The sequence below is a fragment of the Temnothorax nylanderi genome, unplaced genomic scaffold, assembly GCF_030848795.1.
Source record: "Temnothorax nylanderi isolate EJ_2023f unplaced genomic scaffold, tnyl_v1.0 TNYL_tig0058_pilon, whole genome shotgun sequence".
In the NCBI taxonomy this organism is placed as follows: Eukaryota; Metazoa; Arthropoda; class Insecta; order Hymenoptera; family Formicidae; genus Temnothorax; species Temnothorax nylanderi.
In genome coordinates this window covers 93799-116966 of record NW_027249120.1, presented here as the reverse complement: position 1 = coordinate 116966, position 23168 = coordinate 93799, and the positions used below count along the sequence as shown (strand labels likewise).

The window sequence follows — 23168 nt, the reverse complement described above, 5'->3', positions numbered from 1 at the left end:
TACATATTTTGAACCTATCCTAAGTAAATGTTAAACATAATATCTATTTTTCAAGGAAGCATCGAAACAATTTATAAATCGAAACATCGACGAATGTTTCGAAAATAACGAGGAGCTACTCGAGTACAGCCGTCGGTCGTAGGTGGACATTAAGGATCGTCCACTTTGATATTAATATGCTACAGGAAAATAATTTCAGCGAATACTTTCACTTGCTCAGGCTCGGCGAGAACGCTCGCGCGGTGTCCCGAGGTAAGACGTTACATGACGCCGACACGCACAATTTGTCGCGGGGGACCGTCTTCGTTTTCTTCTCTTCGCTTCTCTCCTCTTCTGGTCGCGGAGAAGGGTGCCACTTACGGCGCCACGTCGGGTCATCAATCGCTGGTCGACTCTCGCACGGCGCGGCGTATACATCAGCGGCCCGGCCGCCTCGAAGGCCCGCGTTAACGGTTGTTTCTTAATGCGACACGGAGGAAAGGAGGCTTGTCCCTCGAGGAGCCGTGTTTCTTCGAGTACTACGGAAGGCGCGTTAAGAATCAGTCTGCTCGTCGAAGCGGCCACTTCCGGGCAGCTGTCGGTCGAGGGTAGTCGACTCTTGCCCGAACACGAAGGCAGCATTTTGTGTGGTGGGATCAGCGTGAATTTTCTTGGACCGAGTGACCGAATTCTATAAGAAAAGGTCTTTTGATTTCCAAGGAATAAAAAACTGCTATCGGTACGCGAAGCGCGAAGGTCAGGTGGTTCTACTGGATTTGGGAATTGAGTCTCTGTCTCGCAAGCAGGTAAGCCTGAAATGTTTGTTATCGTGATGTCTTTTAGCTTCTTTTAGCCTCTTTCAACTCGTCTTTCCACATTCTTTGCTGTCTCTTTCGTGTATTTTCGTGACTTAAAATAACCGCGGTAGGGCTCCGTATAAAATCTTCGATACTTCGCGACAAAAATATTCGCAACTGCGAATTGTCAGTTTTGTGACGAATGCCTTTTACCAGCGACATACTTTCGAAATATTTTTTGAGTATCAAGACTGAATTGATTTGCATATTACTAATTATGCAATTAGAAATATTAGTTCTGTAATTATATAGTAATAAATTACAATTATATAGAATTTAGTAGGTATATTATACTAATTACATGTAATTTTGATTAATATATTATTAATCAGTTGCAATTAGAATGTACAATATCAGTAGCTTCTACAATAAAAATTACTGTGGACAAGAAACTCGTGAAAAAACTCTAGGACGTCCCCGTGCACCATTCGATGTAATTCATCGATGAGACTCATCGATTATCTGTAAATTTCTTAGAGTGCACATTATTCAAAGAATAAAGTTTATAACGGTAGAGTGTAATCTTCACGGTTGAATTCCTATCTAAGTAAGGTTTATCGTAGTTTCTATTCGCGAGTGCACTCCCTGTATTTGCGTTTCATTAGAGACGCACGGATTACCGTTGCTTTCGTAATAGAGTCAGAGCAATCGGATAGATATGTCCGGACGTGAAATCAAAACGATATAGAAACATCAGGTATAGAATTCTACCCGCACGTAAAATATTACCGACGTTGCAAATATTACACGTAATAAACAGTCACGCACATAAATATGTTATGTGTATGAGTGGTTCTGCGCCATTAATATAAAATAATCCCTGATAATTATACATTTAGATAAGATATATATATTTAAAATGAAATTACTCTTATTCGTAGTGTTTTCATTGATCTTATTGTTTTTATGTCAGGTATTTCAATGTATTTGTGTGTTTTAGTATACATAGGTATTTATATAATATGTACAATTCTTTAAATGTTTTTCGTGTCCGCATATAAAATTATAAACGAAATTCTACTCTAAATTCTGGCACGAATATTATAGATCGCCTACACTAATTTTTACTACTTATTTTATAATAATAATCCATTAAAGCGATACTATCAAATAATATGCAATAACGTAAAAATAATTCGTTCAATTATATTTTAAGGGAAAAAGTAAAAAAAAATCTGATTCCTCTTTGTTTTACACCTCACCGATGTAGAATCTACGACGGAAAACACGCATATTAATTTCATTGCACTGATTCCAAAACCTGTCTCGTTACCCTTGAAATAAAATAACTTGCACTAATAAAGTGCCTTTGCTCGATGTAGTGTATCGAAAAATATCTCTCCGTTCAACAAGACTCGTTTCCTTTTCAAGCGGAGCAAGTGTTTTCAAGTTATTTTTTACATTAAAGTAGGTAAGTCGCAAAATGCATAAGTCTTCTTGTCGACTTTTTTGTCGAACATTGAAATTCAACATTAAATATTCAGAAAGAAAAACAGGAAATATAATGGGCAATTCAGTGGCGAGGCATCTTCTACCCGCGATATCGCTGGAATTAATTTCGTTCCTAGTCCCATTAAGAGATCTGAAACGATATCTTGCTTAAATACTACGTATTTGCACATATGTATGCCGACTGGGGCATCGACGATAATAACGTGAAAGTGCATCCACTACGCCGCTCCAGAACAATTCCACGTCGTGCCCAGCTTGAGATACACCGTGGGAGTAAATTACCGTAAACTCCACGTCTGATCAAAAAGTTCACTTTACTTGCGACACTGCGCGCGCGCGCGCACGGTTGTCTCCTTAAATGGCTCAACAGGCACCTGCACGAGATTTGCCGTTACGCGCTTCCGACACATCGAACAGTAATGTATTGTCGCTCGTAATCCGCGGCATAATTAGCAGCGGAGTGCAAAGCCATGCAAAGGATAGCGGGAAAAAACGAAGACAGCAGGTATAATCACTGGATAGAAAAAGAAAACGAGCAAGGAAGGAATAACAGATCTTAACATAAGCGAGAAAATAAATAGGATGCGAGGATTCGAAGAAAAGCACAAACGTAAAGATAATTATGACAATTAACCCTTTGTAACTCCTGGTGACATTACTGTTACAAACCGGCAAAGTTTCCATCAACATTCTAAATCAGGAATTTATCTGTTGTAAATCAATTTAAAATAGTTGTCATATTTTTTATTTTTGATAACATGAGTTACAAAGGGTTAATAAAAAAGCAGAAGAGAGAGATGAGAAGAAACGGGGCCAATCGCGACTAAAACAAAAGGGGTCAAAACTGGCATAAGAAGGCATAAAGAGAAAAAAAAAATGAAAGAAAGAGCAAAGTCGAAAGTTGAAGGAGGTGCAAATGGAAACGGGAGGACAAGAAGGGATGGGAAGGGCCAGGAAGAGACGAGGGACAGACGTCCTTGCCCCGGACTAGTCCGTAACTGTGCCCTCGTGCGCGCGGACGCCCGTGGAGAACCGGTAATGACGTGAAAGTGCATCCACGAGGAGCGAGGAGGCAGGCAGGCGGGCAGACCGCCGCGCGGCGCGCCGCGCCGTTCTCTCGGCAGTCTCGCCTCGTCCAGGACAATCCCCTGGATCCCGTGGCGCGGGCCGGCTTGGAGAAATTGTCTGCCTCTCGACGATCGAAGTCCTCGCCTGACCGAGGTTGGTGAACGTCTCGTTCGCCGCGCGGTCGCTCAGTCGTCTCCTTTCCTCGAGTGCGTTTTCGCCGCAGCTGCACGCCGATTCCACGAGCGGTTTTGTTTTGCTTTTCGCCGACACGCGCGTTCAAAGTTGGTGGTCCCCGGACGGTTCTCAGTGACGTGATCTCTCGAAGGCATCCTTTTCGTCTTCTTGTGATAAATGTGACACACTGTCAATTGGAAAACGGAGTTTCGTCTGTACGTTCGACGATTTAGGTACGAATACCCGCCGAGACAGGAGAAACCTGATTTATTGTATTCTGAACGCGCGCTGCGTGTGATACGGTCAATTTAGAATACGATTGTTGATACATATTTATACGAGAAACTGTAAAAATTGCATCGCTTGTTTGATACGTTCTACATTTGATTCAAGCATGATATATGTAATTTATGTGTAAAGGCGTTGCTTTAATTATGGAAAGATTATTATAGATAAAAACTGAGACTAATGTTAGCAAGAACAGATAAGATTAAAGGATACGTGTTTCTCTTAAGAACGTTCACAGATCCTATAAGATAAATCTAGTATACATTAAGTTTTAAACCGTTACACACACACACATTACATAAACTAGTCCTGGAGATGTTTTATACATGAGGATATATCAATCTTCGTGTGTGACTTACCTGCATAATTCTTTTTATTAATTATTTGATTGTGCGATTATTTAAACTGTATATTATGTCATGATTTTTATCTTAGCAGTTTTTTATTTTAGCAGTTTCTACGTTAAAAAATTAAAAATCATCAGATTGCTTATTCTCTTCTTAAATTTCATAATAAAAGAGCTATATAAATATGTTTAAAAATTATAAATGTAATAATTATTTTATGTAAAATTCTCAAAATTTTACATTTATGTCATTTCTTGCTTATTTGAAAACCTGCATTGAACTTGTTATTGCTTTCCTTATGGCAGTGTTTAAAAATATTATTCACATAATATATGGCAACAATTTGTTTCAAAGGCATTATCAACGTAAAAAAAATTATATTTTAAAGTATAAAGTTATATTAATTATACGAAATAAATATTCTTTACATCAACTTCTAATTCTTTGTCAATAAAGTCCGTATTTGTATTATATATAACTTTTCAATGAAACTTTGAAACTGTTATTAAACTTTATTATGGTTTCTAAATTAATGAACATTAGTTTCAATAAAAATGGTAATATTAAACGATAAATACAGACTTGCTGAGAAAATACCAAGGAACGGCACTCTATGCCGAGCGGAAGTTTCAACAGCGGTAAACGACTGATCATGTGATTTACGCGCTCCCGTCACAATACGCACGGCGATCGACGTGCATTTATTTTAAAAAAGTCCATAAATCCCGACACTTCCTAGAGAATAATTGCACGAGTCTCTTTAAGTATTTCTTCTTTACAGCGAATGGGACGCTAATATCTCTGAAGCGGAAAGCGGCAGGCCTGCGGGAGATGTATCTTGCCGATATCCAGGCTTGCGGTTCTTAATTTTAAAAAACGGAAACGGACAATTGATCATCTTCGGACATCCATCACCATTGATACGCGCACGCTCCACGAGGAAAAGAAATCCGCGATGATCCCCGTGACTCCTCGAGCCGGTCAAATTCTGGAGGAGCGCTGACGAAGCGCGGGAGTGCGATCGCAGGCAGAAAAAAAATGACCGTCGCGATGGAGCACAAGCGGAAGAGCTCGTGGGACTCGAAGGTGAGACTCGAATATGTGGCGCACTTTCCCTTCGCGGAACTCCGTGCTTTCTTCATTATACCGTCGCGTTATTAATTAGGGAGCCGGGCCCTCGTGCGAAAAACGTCGGGACTCGTGCATGCGAGGAATCGAGCGGGCGACGCGCGAGGCGTTATGAATCCTACATAGAAGAATGCATTGTTTAACGGCGGAAGGTATGAGTAACGGCGAGTGTTGCGCGTTCGGGATACTTTCCAGTTTCTGCGGATCGATCCTCCGACGTCCTAACGGGGCCGCGAGGCAGATAATTCATGATAAATCCTGAAGCGAACATTTCAAACGTGCGCATTTTCGAACGCTTGTTCTAGCTTGGCAAACGCGTATCGTGCACCACCTTTGTTCGAACTTGCACTTAAACTTGCTTTATTAGAAGTCTTGTGCGAGCGGAGAACGCGAAATGGCGTAATGTTCCTTTGTTGCCCGACGCAACGTCATATTTCCGTCTCGTGGCTGGCTTTGCAAATAATCATTTCGCGGATAAGGTGCCCGCCTCTTCTATTATCCAGAAATGATGCTGCAGATTGGAACGGTGGAACAATTGCGGGATAAACATAATCGCTCCCATAACTCGCCGCTGACATTTGAGCCGGCGAGTATCGCCCCGTGGCGAGAAAGCGCAATTCTGATTAATTTAATCAACTCTCACGCGGCGTTAACATTATAATATCTATATATATTTTTTTATTCACGAGACGAAATGAAACGAGATTAATTCCGTTCCTCGCGCCCGAGTTCTTCCAGTCGTAAGAAACGGTGCCGAATGAATCAGCCGCACACAATAACTTCGGTGAAAGTCGCGTCGCGCATCGAGCGTTGATGCTCACCATCGTGTCCTTCGATTAATTATTCCGATTAATTTTCTCGCACTACAGAGCGACGTAAAGGCCATTGAAAGGCTATAGCGGGATTGTCGCGGAAAAGAGACTCAACCTTGAACTCGCGCGCGTTTACTCGGTCGTTGATACTTGAATACTCTGCATTATTCCGATTTCTGGATATTGCCGTTATTTGTCATTTTATAAGGATATCCTTTGTAGTATAGAAATTTTTATTAGGGCACAAATTGTGTTTACGTATTGCGTTTATTTAATTACATGCTCGAGGTTTTAGCAAAATTGTTGCACGTTTTTCTCTAGCAGAATAATATATATGACGATTTTAGTTTTCGTATCATTTTATAAAAACTATCGTTGATTAGTATATTAAGGAATATTTCAAGATCTGGATGCACTTCGAATACTTTGCATTGGAATAGGTCGTCGACTTTTAAAGCGTTGCGTGCGAACGACTGAAAGGCAAGACGCACCGAGACGATTCGTGGTTTGCAAGTTGATACCGTACGAATTATTTTTGCGGTCGTGTTCGTTACCGCCGACCGTTGAATTATCGTGGCACGATAAGACACGATTTTTCACCGACATAAATTATGCAAGAGCCGCGCAGAGTCGCGCGTATTTGAAACTCGTCGGACTGCCGAGTGCATAAAATGTGTTAAACGAGTTATAAATTGGTCAAAAGCCAAGGTTTCCCCAGATTCGTTCAACCTTGTTCTTCCAATACCGTTTGACAAATTTCTATGCGTGACGCAAATATAATTCTGGTAGTCGGTAGTCTCTTTCCGCAACGTTGATTTGAGACGAAGAGAGTCGAGAGAGAAAGACGGCTGATGGCAATAACCCTTTTCCAAGTGAACAATGATTCTGCGTTTTGTTGTTATTCGCTTCAATGATTCGCCTTTCGAAAAGGAAATCGAGAAACTTGCCTTCGTGAAGGTTTAATTGAAAGGATAACGTTCAATTAGCGAGATTTCTTCATCAATAGTGCTAATTGCCAAGTGCGAACGCCGCTTACACGTGAGCGATTGTGTCCACCTTGGTCCACCTCTCTCGGCGATCAGGAGCCCGATCTATCTGGTTTTCCTCTCCAGACCGATTGACCTTGTTCTCTAATGACCCCCCTTGGCCACGCGGATACCTACGCACTCGGCGGCGAGTTGACGAGGAACTAGGCTGACCGGAATGGAGAGCGATGCGTTAGGTGGGTTGGGTCGTCTGGGTTGGGCCGTCGTCATCTGCTCTATCCCCGATACCGTTACTTCATGGACACCCGATCGCGCTTGGTATTCTTCAAAATCGCGCGTGACGCATGTCGCCGACGTCAAACTCAGATGCTTGATGGCAGTCTTTGATTGAATATCAGGAAGTCTCACATCGGTAATTTCACATCGGTGTATTCCTTATTTATTATCTGTTCAATGATAAAAATTAAGTACACAGTGACGTCATTGATAATATCTTTGCTCACTGAACTCTTCATTTTCTGATTCGTCTCCTTTTCTTTGGAAATCTAATTTTTTCCTGTACAAATGAAAATTTTATAACAATCACAATTTAATTATGGATATATAACTAAATTTTAAATTAAAGTAATTGCAATAATCTTAATAAACTTAAATCATAAATCGAAAATTGTATCGTTTGAATGTTGAAGATCATCTCGGAATCATGCGTTCACATCACATAACTGAACTCTGGGATTTAGAATGGCGCGGAACGATTCGAGACAATTTTCTTCGTAGAATAAGTATGCCGATTATCTTGATGATGAGGACGACAGATTGCAGATCGGAGATCAACTCCGTTGTCATTTTTCTCGCGATTGCTTTTTGCTGACGAGTACTGGCGTCACGTTCCGGGGGCTTACTTGTCACTGCGTGGACAGTACGTATAATATGACTGAGCGGATTGTAATTCAAGACGGGCAGAAACTCGTTTCTAGATTCTTGCTCTTTTGGAAAGGTGGCTTGGCGTTTGGTATAACGGTTATAACGGTCAAGAGAGTCACGAGAGAACAGTAGCTCCGATGACGCTCTACAGATTCTTTCCGCCGGTCATCGACACTTATTCTTTTCACGGTTGACAATCGACCGACACGTTTTCCGGCGACAAAAAGAGGTCACGTCCTTTTTACATTATCGTTCGCATTACGCATTTACAATCAATTCTATTTGCACAATATTCATTAACTGGCTCGTGTATACGTGTGCAGGAATAATTTATAAATGAAGATCTAATGCACAAATATATTTTATACGAGGAAAAAAATCCGCATTTTTTTTTCAAAGTATAGGATCTATATATAGATTAGCATCGTTAAGATACCGTTGCGAGATATCTTCCTTATATCTTAATACGCGATCTGAATCATTTCTTTAACGATTATATAGAAACTTCTTTCTCTAGCATTAATTTTTACATAAACTTGAGGTTTCTCTTTACGCGCGGTTTCACGGGGACGTAAATTCGACGTGGCTTCTCATTTTGGAGTGGAAGCAATTCTTTACCCATCGGTAGAAAACGGTTTAATGGATCGGTAGCGTTTACGACGGTCATTATGCATCGGTCTATTATTATGGCGATGTCCATAATATTATATGGACATGGTATCGAGAGGCAGTTGGGGGCAGTTCACCGCGAGAGACCACGTGTACTTTCGCGAAAGTTTCTGGCCGTGAAAAGCGCTTTTTCTATCGGCCGCGGAGTCTAATTTTTCCCGGCCTTGAAGTCACTGACCGCGCCTATTAACGGAAGAGCTCGAAATGCGCCGGTCAGCCGGAGCGTGTCTTAATCTCTTCCTGCAATCGCTACCGAGGCGCTGCGTTTATCCGCACTGAAATTCTACTTTCCAATCTGGTGCGTCCACCAGATCGGATCGGCTCGTCTGAAGCGCGAAACGGCCCATTATCGAGATCGGCAGCTCACAACCGCGGTCAACCGCGTCGATCTTACCCGGCATTTGCATTCCCCTTTTTACATAGTCTCCCGGAGATAATGGCTTTGTTTATTTGCGCCGTTACAGATCCGCGAGTCAAGCACTAACGTTCGCGTGCATATATGTTCTCGCACAGCAATGACCGTTCTATAAGAATACAGCTTCGAAGGAGGAAGATCCGCTTCGAAGAAGGAAATCCGTATTCGCGTTCTTGCCTCGCACCGCATTTAGCGCGAAACGTGGTCATCCGATCACGAGTTTCATTCTTCGGACAAATTGTTATGCATTAATATGTTCGGAACTTTTAATCAACAGATATTGAAGACAGATATTAAAGTATTTTTAATTGTTGGAAATAGAGTTGTGTGAAATATGTCTAATTTTAATTTCTAAATCAAATTAATTTTTTAAATATTACTATTTGTTTCCCATTATGCAAATTTTCTCTTCGCGCGAACATCTTTCGACATAAAGGTTTCTCTCTTCGTGGAAGATCGCCCTGACCTTTTCGCTTTACTGGCGAGCGAGGAATCACCAGATACTTTTACTTCGCAGCATTCAAACGCATCGTCAATCTTTTTTTGCTTGCCGTGGAAGGAAAATTGGTCATGCTTGATTTCCGGTTCTTTCACTTCGGAAGCCTCAACAAGGGGATATGTCGTGTGAGAAAGACTTTTCAGCGGAAACATTAGTCGTTACCGAACTAGGCTAAAACTAGGCGCGAAGACAGTACGCGAACTTTCATTTGACTTTCGTAATGTCTTTCGCACCATTGTTCGCCAAAGTTAGTCTTTTTGTCGTTATCACAAATCTTACGTAACGATCAAACGAAATACTAGTATATATTCTTAGCTTCGATTGACATTTATAGATAATCTAGACTGAAATAGCATATTGCTAAATGCACATAAAAATATGTTTGCCATCCCTTTTTACCTTCTAATTACAATTTTCTTCAAAAATAATTTTTAGGTATAACTACTCTTCTTATTTTTTATACATACATATTTAAATATGATCCAAAGAATGTTTGCGTAAAAATTATTATTTTCATTCGCTTTTCGCGCAAAGAAGTACCCGACTTATAATTTTAGCAACTTTAAAGCGTACAATGTTTATCATGCTTCTCGCTATATGAATTATACGAGTGGAGTTTGAATTGAGAAATAAAACGTTTACAATGCTTACCATTTCTAATAGCGTTGTGATATTACATCAGAGCCAATGATGCGGAGCAAGTAAAAATCGTGCACAGTCCAGTGCATTGTTCGTGAAACTGATATCCACGAACGAAAGGCAACTTCTCGCACCCGTGCTAGTACATCGTGCTATCGCCAGTTTCATAACGGGCATGGGGGGCATAACATTTTTATAACTCGCTCTTATATAAGTGACGCAGTGCAAGGAACTTTTCCGCAACCACGATTTTGCGGTTTCATGGGGGAATATTTTACAGCTAACGTTGTACCACTTCGAATATTATGTCTCTCGTATGCGAGGTATATTATAAGTTAATTATAATTTTGATAACACGCACGCAGACACAGATATAAATCTATGTAAGACAGATATAAATCTATTTTCATACTTCCTCAATAATTCTTCTTTAAAATTTTTCTACACGATACATCATTACAATTTAATTGCTCCGCATTCCAGTATTCTCTATTTTCTTTTAACTTTTCTCAAGTTATCCCAGCTTGTACACCTCGATAAATAATAGGTGCAACGAATCGATTTTGAATCGCGAACGTTTGACACAGTTTAATAAACCTATATAGTCTGCAATTACACGCGTATATCCGTATCGCATTAACTCAGCTTAATTAGATAATGGCTGCTCGGGCGTGAATCGCGCCGCGGAAGTGATTGAAAATAGAATTCGAGATAGCATCTCGTTCGCCAGCTGCTACGTATTGCGTGTTTGCGTCTAAACACGGTTCCCATGTGTGTACACCGGGTCGCGTGAGAAAATCGGTCGGCTCTCACGGACGTATAGTTCGAGTATCCACATTACCTAACATTTAGGTTTAGATCGTTGCCCGCACTCTGGTCTCTACGCAAAACAATTAAAAACACCTACATTTTTTCAGTAAATACGACAAAACTTAACGCGTGCGACAGGATCAGCTCGACGCGTATCGACGCCGGTAAAAACGTGGCTCGTCGAATTTCTATACGAGTAAAACGTTTCGCACCGTTTAGGCGGGTTTTGGCCTTTAGTCCTGTACGACCTTTGCGCGGCGAAAAGCAACCCGTATTAATCCAGGCGCTCTTTCGCTTGCCCATCCTGGTTGCACAGGCGCGATCCTTCGCGCCGGAGCGTGTGCCGGGCGTAGCATTTGAACGAACGGAGTGGAGGCGTAGGCACATTGGAGGTGCCTCGTTGTGGGCTGCAGCCGACCGCGGAGGTGCATCGTACGCGACGGGGAACGCGATTAAATAGACGGAGGCTCGCCTATTTAAATAATTTATTTATGAGTGATCCGTGTCGCTTGGATTTCTCGGATGGATTCAGATTCACGTTCGTACGCGACAGCCTGCACGCTCAAGCGTGTAGCTCGTACGCACAGTTTCGTTAATACTGTCGCGCGATACGCAATTACATATAAAATTAAGAGAAGGAAATGAGAGGTCGAGGCCACGGATATTTTTATTTATTTTTCGATCACGAATCTTCTTATCTTTCTAGAAACAGACGTGTCCTCTTTTCGGACATTTTTGCGTATCAAAATTTATCCAAAAGCAGCAATGACGTTTTCTAAGTTTCGTTTTTAAATAATTCGTTCTGTGTAGCTCGCGACCGAATCGCGACTCGGTTCGGATCGTGTCGCTTTGTCTCAACTCGGAGACGGAAGTGATGCGATCGTTAATGCAGTTCGTTTCGCAATGAGGAATCACGGTAATCCTCGTTCTTTCGGATTGGTAAAAATTCATTGATGGCACGAGGGAGCGGATTGTTTCATCAGCGTGGAGAAAGACACCGCCCACTATTATTTACTGAATGGTTTCAGCAATCTTGCTTTCGTAATGCTATTACTAAGGCTTTATTTCATTACAGAAAATATTATCTTTAAATATATAGGAAGCGCACGAAATATAGTAAATAATACTGGTAATACAGACGCTAGTTTGCACTCACTCACGTTGTGCATTTCCTATTAAAGATAACAGTCACGTAACTAACGCGAGAGACCGATCATAATTAATGTCCATTTTTATAACTCTTCGTGACTGACCGTGTTCTATGATCAATAATTATTCTAATTAATTGTAAAATAGCCCTTTTGCAAATTTAACTGAAAATTTCTCTAAATTTGAATAAACAGAATCATATTCAGTATCCAAAGAACTGAGAAATGATTATCTTTGTTCTTGTGCATTTTTTTTATTGCACAATATTATAGATCACTTGAAAAGGTTTATATCCCTTTCATATACTCTACTCAAACTAATGATTATCATTCCCTTAGAAAGAATCATTGTCCAATCCTTATCCAATAGAAATATGCTTGGAAAATTTCTGTTAATACATCAATCTTAATTTTTAACGAGCACGATTCTGTAAATAGTGTTTTCAGATTTCCTTCGTCACGCTAATGTTTGATACAATCCGCAATTGTTCAAGAGTATCATCCACTTGTCATTTTGAGCAGCGTATTTTTCTAATTTATGGTTTATTGATCAAGAGCAACAATTAAAATCGCCAGTGTAAAATACGAATACATTTTTGTCCGCAGATTTCAGTGAGCACGGTGAGCACCCGAAGATTCAGCCGTGCCGGAACACCAAGCTCGATCCTGTCGTCCGACAGCGACATTCGCTTTACAAGGAAGCTCGGCGGGCAGTATCGCTGCGGATGCTGCGTCCTCGCCGCCTTCTTGTTCTTTCTCCTCTTCTCGGGTATTTCCATATACCTCGGCTGTAAGTACACCATAGAAACTACAAACAACATGAAAGTCCAAGAAATATGAACAGAAGAAGCATAATTTTCTATAAAAGATTTCTAAAGAAAACATTCCTCGACCGCACATCTTAATTGCTGTTGATGTTTGATGTGACGGTTCCGATATATCTTATTGCAAATTAATCTTTAAAATATGTTTCTTTCTGTCTTTTTACATTTAATTGATGTTTATTTATTTCTACACGATAAAACAAAAAGTTATATAAAAATAGAGTCTTTTTTTAAATATAGTTATAACAAATGTTTTTATATAAAATTACTGTAAAAATTAGTGTAGCAATCTTTAATTTATTAGTACGATTATATAGAGCATTGCGATATAAAGATACGGCTTTGTAATTAATGTAAGATATTTCAGATTAAAGTCAATTTTCGCGTTTATGAAAATGCTCTTCGACTGATTGCGAGATATCTGTCTTATTAATCTCGGAATGCATTGGCCTCTCATTTTTGCAATTTACAAAGTTATTGTACTGTAAAGAGATCATTGCTCGACGCACTCGAGAGCGATTGCTCTTCTCCTTAGGTCTTAGAAAGTGAGCGTTCTGTCGAACGATTTAATTGCCTGCGCATTAGCGATGATAGATCGTGCATTATTCGAAACGTGATGCGCGTACCATCACGCCGTGGCTGCTGCGCTGTAACCGATCGCCGCTACACGCCGCGATGTTATTTTAAGTAAGCCTGTTATCCGCGGGGGCATTTTACTGAACCGAGATATTTTCGTCACGCAACGCGCTACGGCCGCTTTCACTCGCCGTTCTTGCGTATACGCGTCGAGGGTACCGAGACGAGCAAATGCAATTACTCCACGGTTAACCGGCAATCGGCGGCCTGGCGGGCGTGAAATTATCCCGCCGGCGCGGTGTAACGCATCGCGATCGCGGATCGCGGGACGACGGATGCGTTCACGGTGCATGAACGTTTCGCGGGCTGTGAAGTGCGATCGGCGGCTACTCGCCGCTTTGTCCGAATGAATGGCGTTTCCTTGTAGGCGCGTGCACTTCACCTTGGTGTATCACGCTCGGCGCGCACGCTGTACGTACGACGAACCAGATACGAAGGAGGGAAATAACTGTATCTTGCATTTACATTACATTGGAGCGAGGGAGAGAATCTACGTACTACATACTTGCAAAATGACTCGGAAAAAATAGATTGTGCAAGTAAAATTTCTGAGATTTCTCATTTTTCTTGTCAGTTTCACGAGAAGAACTGCATAAAGCACTGAACTCACTGGAAAAGCGAAGATTAAAAATTTTATTAATGAATACGAATTATGTTGTCCTAATTTCAGGCGAAATCATTTCGACGTTAGTAGTAAAACGGCTTTTAAATACAAAATTACATTTATATGTATTCTTTAATCTTCAATATAAGTAAGTAGTATTACTTACACTGTAGCATTAACCGCGTTCTTTCGAAAGAAGGAAGTCCCGTGTACTACGAGTAGAGAGTGTACGATAACGGTGAACGCGTGATTTGCATAGAAACATCAGTTTAATAAAATTATGTATTCACAAACGACATGTTATATCAAAAGATTTATAAAAACAAGATCTCGCGTAACGTTATTCTTAATAATGTGGTTCTTTTCCTACAACGCGTTACTTGGTACCAAGGCACTCATTATAATTAACTAACTGTTCTCTGCAGGTTTAAAACAATTACGTATGCGACATTAAAGAAATATATATGTATGTATGTATGTATATGTACATCTCATAGAGAACATCCAAGAATCTAACAGATTTTCCACGGTATTCAGGATTCGTCTCGGCATAGCGAGTGGCTAAGGTCAAGGCCGCATATCCTCGACGTAACAATGATCGTTTGTTACGGAACGGCGACTTGAATGTTCTCGGGATCTGCGAACGGCCACGGCGACTCGCCGCGCGAATCGGGACTTTCAGTAAGGGGAGATCGTACTAAACGCTTCTCGATAGTAGACGAAGTTGAAGTTAACAGAGAAATTGATAGACTTCTTGAGCGACACGAAGGGCTTTGGTTCTTTCAAAGCCCACCTAAGCAATAATTCGATATACTTTGCAATATGATATATTAAGAGATACGTGGTATACGACAAATATTTTATATTCCATTGCTGGACAACAAAACAGTCGCTCAGACTGGGAAAATAAATGACAATAACGGCACTAACTGTGACCGAAATTTCTTCTTTCGACGATAATATGCTTCTTCCGAGAATGACGCCGATTTTAACGCGACTACTAGGAAAAAGTTCGATCAGGAGTATATGTCGGCGCTTCTTCGAACACTCGGTAACTCGGTCAGACCGTTATGCGTGCGTGCTGAAAGACCTCAATGGGCTTTGGCCGCATCATCTTCTTCCTGCCTTTCATTCTCTACTCTTTTCTCGTAAATACGCTCCGTCCGTTCGGCTTTGATCAGCGATGTTTAACGTATGTATCACATGTCAGCTTCTTGCGCTGTGAATTTTACCTTAACGCGGCTATTCTGCAAATACGTCGGAAAAAGCGATGTCTATCGCGAATTCGCTCGAGAGTGATTTACGCCGCACTTAAACTTAGCTTGTTAGTCGCCGATATATACGCATCGCGCACATCCGTGTGACGTAGCGAGTAGCATGGAAATCAGCAGTTCTCATCGCCGCTTAATTCGTGTTTACGACCGAGAGAAATAAGAGGTCATGGAAGATGCTGCACGAACGTGCCGGTCCATTGAGGCTTTCAGCTGGCAAACGTATAACGGTCTGACCGAGTTGTCGAGCAGATGAGTACGTGCCCAGTTCAAGGCTCAACCTTAAAGGTGGGGGTCCGTGTCCTTGAAACATTTTGAACACTGTAGCCTATTCAGCGAATTAGCATTAGAATGGCGAACAGTTGGCCACTACTACAAAGAATGGTTCCTACCTTAAAAAATTAAAAAAAATTCAAAGTAGTTAATGAGAAGAAAATAAAATCTTCATTTTTTTTCAATGAAAACCTTTCTTCTCTTGCAGAGAGAAGAACAGATTTTATCCTTAGTATAAAATAAACATTTATTTTGTACTATTTATATATATTTTATATTATTTTACATTATTTATACACATCGTACAATTTTCTTTACTTTGAGAATTATTTTATAAGCTTGACAAGGTATGAAAGAATCTTTAAATACTTGTACTCGTCGCTAGATAAGATTTGAATTTGGGTGAGAGTAATTTATCAGAGTACTATCAGATTAATTAAGAAGCATACTTTAATTAAATTTATTTATGATTTACATATTTAATGGAGTAACTGTCTCATGCTAAAAATACATGAGAAAGTACTTCTAGGCTCACGTGCACTTTGTATGTGCGATAATGCTGGATATCCCATGTTCATTAGTCACATATGAGAAAAATATACCGTACGCCATGAGTACCTCGAGTATCACGTCTCGGATCCAAACCATACAGCGCCAGCGTATCCACGAGGAAAAGTATAACCATAGGCGTCGCAATTATCTAGAAGTAATATTACATTATCTTCTTTACAATTTCAGCAATTTGAACTAAATATAAACTTCTGAGTACCTTTAAAAATACTTAAGTAGGAATAAGCTTTCAAAAAGAAGAGAAACAAATTGCGCAAAATCTATAAGATTTTTCACAAAGAGATTGTGTGTAAAACGCGTAAAGCCTCTCTAAGTAGGGTGTAAAAACTTACGTGACGATGTTGCGCGAGAAGAAAATACGAATGAAAAAGAAATCGGACTGATCTGAATAATTAATTCAAGTTAAAATGTGAAAAAAATTAAAAGAGAGTTAAAAGAACGTTGCACAATTCTCAGAAAATCTTCAGAAAAAAATATTTCGCCGCCCATGACCGTACCAAAGGGTCAAAGAGGTTCTCTTGCCGGGTAAGCCCCGACGAAATGAAGGGGGGAAGGGGGACCGGTGAAAGGTGATTCCTAGCGAGAAACCGAGATCCCTGCGGGCACCTGCGTGCTCCCGATTTGTCTCGTTTTGCCCGGCGCGCGGAAAATTGGCCGCGCCGACGACGTTCTAATGACAACGCTCGGCGTGCGAGACCCGCCTCGACATTGTTGGCACGTTTTGCACGCTCGACTCTATCGTTTGCCGATCGTACATACATTAGAAAGCCAGATTGTGGTACGTACGGCGAATTACGGTGAGACCCCGCGCGCGCACCGCGACGTTCTAAATTCCTTCTCGCGGCTGCTTATCGGTCAAGTCGTTTCGCGAAACTTTCAGCGAGCCACCGCGCCGCGCGCCGGCAGATCGCTGTGACCTCTCGTAAATTCGTGTGATCCTCGTCAGCAGACTTCATTTTGACGGCAGAATTTTATCAGCAGAAATACAAAATGCCAGATGACTGGAGATGGAGGTGACGCATATAATAAAACAGCGAATGATTTATTTACGCGGCGACTTGGAGGAGCTTGCTGTAATTTCCGCGGATATAACACACGCCGGTAATCAACTTTCATTGCATCCACAGCATAATCAGGCTCCATACAGGAGCCTTTGATTAATGCGACTGCGTTGAGTAATACGTCTATTTATGTGATCGATGCGCGGAGAGCAGTGAAATTATATTGACTCCGCTCAGCTCTCAGCTCATTAAGCTAATAATCATATTTATTCATACCTTTCTTAGCCTTGACATGCATCCTACAACTCTTGAAATTCTTTTTTTTTATACACAATACATCTCTTTATTACCATACGCTAGATTTCTCATACGCTACATTTGGATTTCCTATTTTTTTTCTCACGCATTATTGCCTTATATTATAGCAACCAGCACAAAATATTTTTCTTCTGTTCCAGACACATTCCTCACGTCGGATCCACCTGGGGATCAGATATTTCTCGCGACATTCCGAGTTACCAAAGGCGATTCCTTCACCGCGGAGTTGGCTGATCCCTCTACTGAGGCCTTCCGGATACGATCGCGAGAGTACCGCGACCGCCTTAATCTTATCTTCCGTCGCAGCTGGCTGAAATTATCATTCCTCGCAGCGGACGTTCTGGCACTCGACGGGTAATGCAAATATTAATACCTCCGGATTCTCGATTATCTTATCTTCTACATTCGCCTTCGCGCCGCGTTATGAGGCACACCTAAAGACGCTTGCAAAATAAATTGTGCAACAGCATCCAACAGCGAACACGTTACGTGTGAGATCAGAAAATCGGCCAATTACGAGACCACGTATGCCACGGAGCTCTCCCTCGGCCAGTTTTCCCGCCGTGAAATCAGTTTTCGTAGACGCCGGGAAAACGATGGAGCGAAGCCAACCGATGTCGCGGAAACCGATGAAAACAGCTCGCGGCAGCGCGCGCGGGAGAGAAATCGGTCGCGATCGTTTCGCAGCTTTCTCGTGATTTCACGACACTTGCTCCTTTCAGCGTTCAATGAAATGTAACCACCATTATTGCGGCCACGCTCATCAATAATGTATCACACTCGAGTCTGTAGATTTCACTCGATTTATCCTCACCGACGGTCCACGAGATGAGTCGCATTATCGCGGAAACGCATCGTGTGGATATTTAACATAAGTAAATTGAAAATAAACCAATTAACTCGACACACAAATTATTACAAAAATAAATTTAACTCGACAGATTTCCACACCAATTATAAATCATAAAATTGATACAATATTTTAATAAGCAAGATCACGAAAAGAAGAAATATTATGTATTATATAAATATTACATAATATTGTCTTTAAATAACTTCTCTTTTAGTCAATAAATTCTTAGAGAGTTTCCTACTTTTTCCAACATTAAACAGTTTATATAAATATATTTGTATAATTTATAGGGTGGAAGGCCGAGATTTGGTAGTGCACTTTGATGTAAGGTTTGACCCGCGATATCAAACTATAACTACCGGGAATATCGTGGACATTCTATCGCGAGAATTGAATCCTGAAACCTCGCGGTACCTGGCGAATCTGACGATCGAGGCAAAGAGCCTCGAAGTGCAGGAAAGTCTGAAGGCCCTCAACGCGCAGAGCAGTCCGCAGTCGACCGTCTCGACGTTACCGCCGACAACGACAGCCCCTCCGCCAAGAAGATGCAGCAACCTGGACTTGTCCTACTGCAAACATCTGCCTTATAATATCAGCTCGTACCCGAACATGTTGGGACATAGATCGTTGGCGGATGTCCAGGAGGATGTTATCGCTTTTAGGTATATCTCTCTAGACTCGATAAGTGAACTCAACTAGATTAAAAAAAAGCGTCTTATCTATTTTGACAGATTAAAATTAAAAACCATACACTTTATTACGCTTATTTCATTGAACGAAAAATTATTAAAGAGAATATGGAAATTTTGGTTTTAATTGTGTCATCTTATGTCATTTTTATTTTTTATATTTTATTGTTAATTACAACATTAAAGACTGCGGTAATTGCAACGAATTTTGAGCTTTTCTTTTTTATTATATTTTTAAATTAAGAATGTGATTGTAATTAATACTGTGATTGAAATTAGAGAATTGGTGGACGCGGAATGCTACCCATTGGCTTACGATTTCGTCTGCCAAGTACTACAGCCTGCGTGTCGATCGAGTCAACCGGAGGATCTGCTACAACTACCTTGCAGGAGCTTCTGCAGGGAGTTTTGGAATGGGTGCGGCAGTCGTCTCCCCGAGAAGATAAAACACGCTTTGGATTGCTCCAACTTTCCGGAGTATGCCGGTCCTGGTAGTTGCAGGCCGAAGCCAGGTGCGACTAATTATAGAATAGAGTATTTAATTATTATTGTTAATACAGAACAGTCTTTCTTTAGCCAAATTACAAAAGGCACAGTATCTTATGAGTTAATTAGTCAATGTGAACATCAATATAGGATGCGTGCAGGCTCTTCAGTCGAAAGCTTTATCTCCGAGGATTTGCGACGGCGTGATTGATTGCCCAGATCTTTCTGATGAAAAGAATTGCGCCTACTGCCAGGATGGTTACATGCATTGCGGAGTAGGAAGAAGCTGTGTACCACATACGAAGCGATGTGACGGCAAGATGGACTGTCCGAACGGCAGCGACGAGAAAGATTGTCGTAAGTAATATAATAAATAATAATTCAGGTTGTGAGCCTATCGCCCAACTCGCGTTGGCGGTCGCCCTTTTAGTCGCCTCTTACGACAGGCAGGGCCTACCCTGGGAGATATTCTGACCCCGCTCCCAGACGGGTTATAAGTAATAATAGCGCAAAGAATTGCACTTGAGGAAGATGAAAAGAAACATTAATTTAATTTTGATGAAGGTATAATGTTAATTAAATCGAAATAAATGCGGCACATGAAAAGCTAATTACAGCACTGTAAATGTTCTTTATTTTTTATACACATTTTTGTCGCAGTATTCTTGGCGCCGAGCGTCCACGAGCTAAGATCGCAATCCTGGAGCACGCCGCACGTCGCGAAGTACAACAAAGAGGGCTACGTCGTATTCAATGAGAAAGGTACCATCGGCAAACTTTGTACGGCGAATTTAAACGCTACTCTACCAGAAACGGAGATGGATAATGTTCTCCAAACAGCAGCGAGCTCATTGTGCACTCTACTCACATATACGTAAGTATCTCTTCGCAAAAATCTTTTTTTAAGTTAAAATAAAAATTTGGAATAGTCAAGGACTAAAAATCGACACTATTTGGATATTAACTATAATTTGAGATCTATCCACATTTTATATAATCATTTCGCGCAATTAGAATTTCATAACTTACAAATCATTATTTTTTGCAATTTCAATATAGTGGCGTAGCTTCCGTTGAAGTAAGAACTGATGACGAAGAGGATGTCCCGTACGTGTACATGGAAGATCCCGCAGCACCGGAAATCACATTCGTCCGGGCTCCTTGCCCCAGCAAGGAAGTTCTGTACGTCCGCTGTTCGGATCTCGGTACGAATCCTCTACTTATACGTATAATAAAATTTTTCATTTTTTAAATAAGCGCTTTGGCGCAATTATGCTCTAAATTTTTTCCAATTTATATTCTTTTAAATTGGAATTATTAATTATTATTATTTTCTATGTGCGTTTGTATGTGACTTGACTTTCACATTTATGTTATCTTCCGATTTTGCCCGTTTATATTTTGATTCTGATTTCTGAAAATTAGAGTGCGGAATACAATCTCTACGTGCTAATGGCGGCACTAATGGTCTCAATAAGATAGCAGAACCTGGCGATTGGCCTTGGCATGTTGCACTCTTCAAGGAAGGAGTTCACGTTTGCGATGCCACTCTCGTGGCAGACAATTGGTTGCTCACAACCGCGTATTGCTTCCAAGGGTGAGTTTAACTTATTACTATAAAAATATATACCGTATTGAGAGAAAATTCTTTCACATTACGGAATTGTGAAGTCAAAGAAAGCAGTTATCAATTTTAATATATTACATTACATATATATTGTATATGTTACACATACACTCCTAATTTTTACGGTATCTATTTCTTTTTATAGTCAACCGAAAGCGGAATGGTCGGCTCGACTTGGAGTTGTACGACTTTCGAGCACGTCACCCTGGGAACAAGAACGCAGAATCGTCGGTATGATCAAATCACCGGTGGAGGGCACGACTGTTCTGGTGAAGTTAGATAGACCGGTGACGACCTTTTCGGACTTCGTGAGACCGGTTTGCCTGCCCTCCAGCGAGGATCCATCGAGCAACACATCGCAATGCAACACTCTTGGTTGGGCGAGAAATCGTACGTGTACAATCGTGATGTACTACTGACCCTCACCTTTCAAAATCTAGATAGTCTCTTTCTCGAAAATTAAAATATTTTTCAGGCACTTATAGAACATCAAAGAATAACTTTAACTATTAAAAAATCGACTTGTTATTACGCTATCGTAACATATGTATTTTTTACTAATAAAATATTTAAATTAAAAAATGCATGCCAATATGCATATTATGTTAACAATAAAAATCTAATTAAAACTCTATTAGGTAGTAGAAAATAAATCAAAATGGAAAACTATAGAATGTACTTTTTACTTGAATAACTTGAAAGACAAAGCACTGCAGACAAAAACTGCTTGAAACAAAACATATAATATTTCTCTCTTTTTCTCCTGATAGGCGATGTATTACAAAGGGTACAACTCAAACAAAGTGCAATGGAGAAATGCGAAAATATCAGTATCCCTTCAGTGAACAGTGTCTGTACCGAGCAAGCATATTCTACAGACGATTGCAACGTAAGCTAAAACTTTTCAACATAAGTTATTATATCTTTATTAAACTGTTTTCAATTAATTTTATTCTTTTACTTTTGGAGGAATTCTATTTTGTTGTTTCTCAAAAGACACAAATATATTCTAAATAATAAGCGGAATTAATAAATGGTACAATAAAAGTAATATTTTATTATTTTAATTTTAATAGGAAGAAGAACTCGCCGGCAGTTCGATGCTGTGCCTTCAAGAGGATGGTCGGAGATGGGCGCTGACGGGTATCGGTAGCTGGAGGATAGCTTGCTCGAAGGACGGCCTCGAGAGACCTCGGTTGTACGATAAAATTTCGTCGCATATCGATTGGATAAAGGCTACCATTGGTTGAGAAATCCGGTTACGAGTTAACACCTGTCTAAACGTACCGCGAACGAGACATACATATGCTCGACACATGACGGATCCCGGACGAAAATATGACCATATTGTACTAAAACATGGGACTGATGTCGAAATTGTGATAGAAATTTCTAAACTGTTACGCGCGGAGAATTGTTACTGTACGCCGATAGAGACTCAATCGCATCCGTTTTGCACGAATACATATCGTTACATACTGTTATCAATACATGATTTTATCAGGTACGACGTATCCTGTTACTGATCACCGGAACGTGCAATCGTATTCTTGTAAATACCTAACGTCTTCTTTATATCTAGGATGAAAGTCCTTCGTTACCGTGGCATAATTTTTTAACTTATTTTTCTCGCTCTACATTTATTCTACCATGCGTATACATAGTTGCTTTGTATGTTATCTCCTAGATTCATATCATTATTTTAGCGATTACGATGCATCTACGTTTGTAAGATCGTTTACACATTAAAGTTTCCTAAAATAGCAATTTGATATTTTAAATAAATTTTTCTCTTTAACCCTCTCGATGAGATGATTTATC

The 23168-nt window shown here is 40.5% G+C and overlaps 1 protein-coding gene across 3 annotated transcripts; it reads left to right on the top strand.

Moving 5' to 3' along the window:
- The first annotated feature begins 384 nt into the window (after window positions 1–384).
- On the top strand, window positions 385–23114 carry LOC139773148 (atrial natriuretic peptide-converting enzyme). 3 transcript variants are annotated; one of them, XM_071707404.1, is made up of 13 exons: window positions 385–785; window positions 4947–5251; window positions 12802–12985; window positions 17833–18046; window positions 18836–19207; window positions 19514–19746; window positions 19871–20077; window positions 20381–20594; window positions 20780–20925; window positions 21146–21317; window positions 21493–21737; window positions 22118–22236; window positions 22424–23114. In XM_071707404.1, the coding sequence occupies exons 2-13, from the start codon at window positions 5204–5206 to the stop codon at window positions 22595–22597; spliced, it is 2328 nt and encodes a 775-aa protein (XP_071563505.1). In that variant the 5' UTR covers window positions 385–785; window positions 4947–5203; the 3' UTR covers window positions 22598–23114. The 3 variants fall into 3 exon arrangements, with proteins under 3 accessions (XP_071563505.1, XP_071563504.1, XP_071563506.1); XM_071707403.1 differs by lacking the exon at window positions 385–785 and adding an exon at window positions 2677–3763; XM_071707405.1 differs by lacking the exons at window positions 385–785; window positions 4947–5251; window positions 12802–12985 and adding an exon at window positions 17288–17474.
- Window positions 23115–23168: the final 54 nt, after the last annotated feature.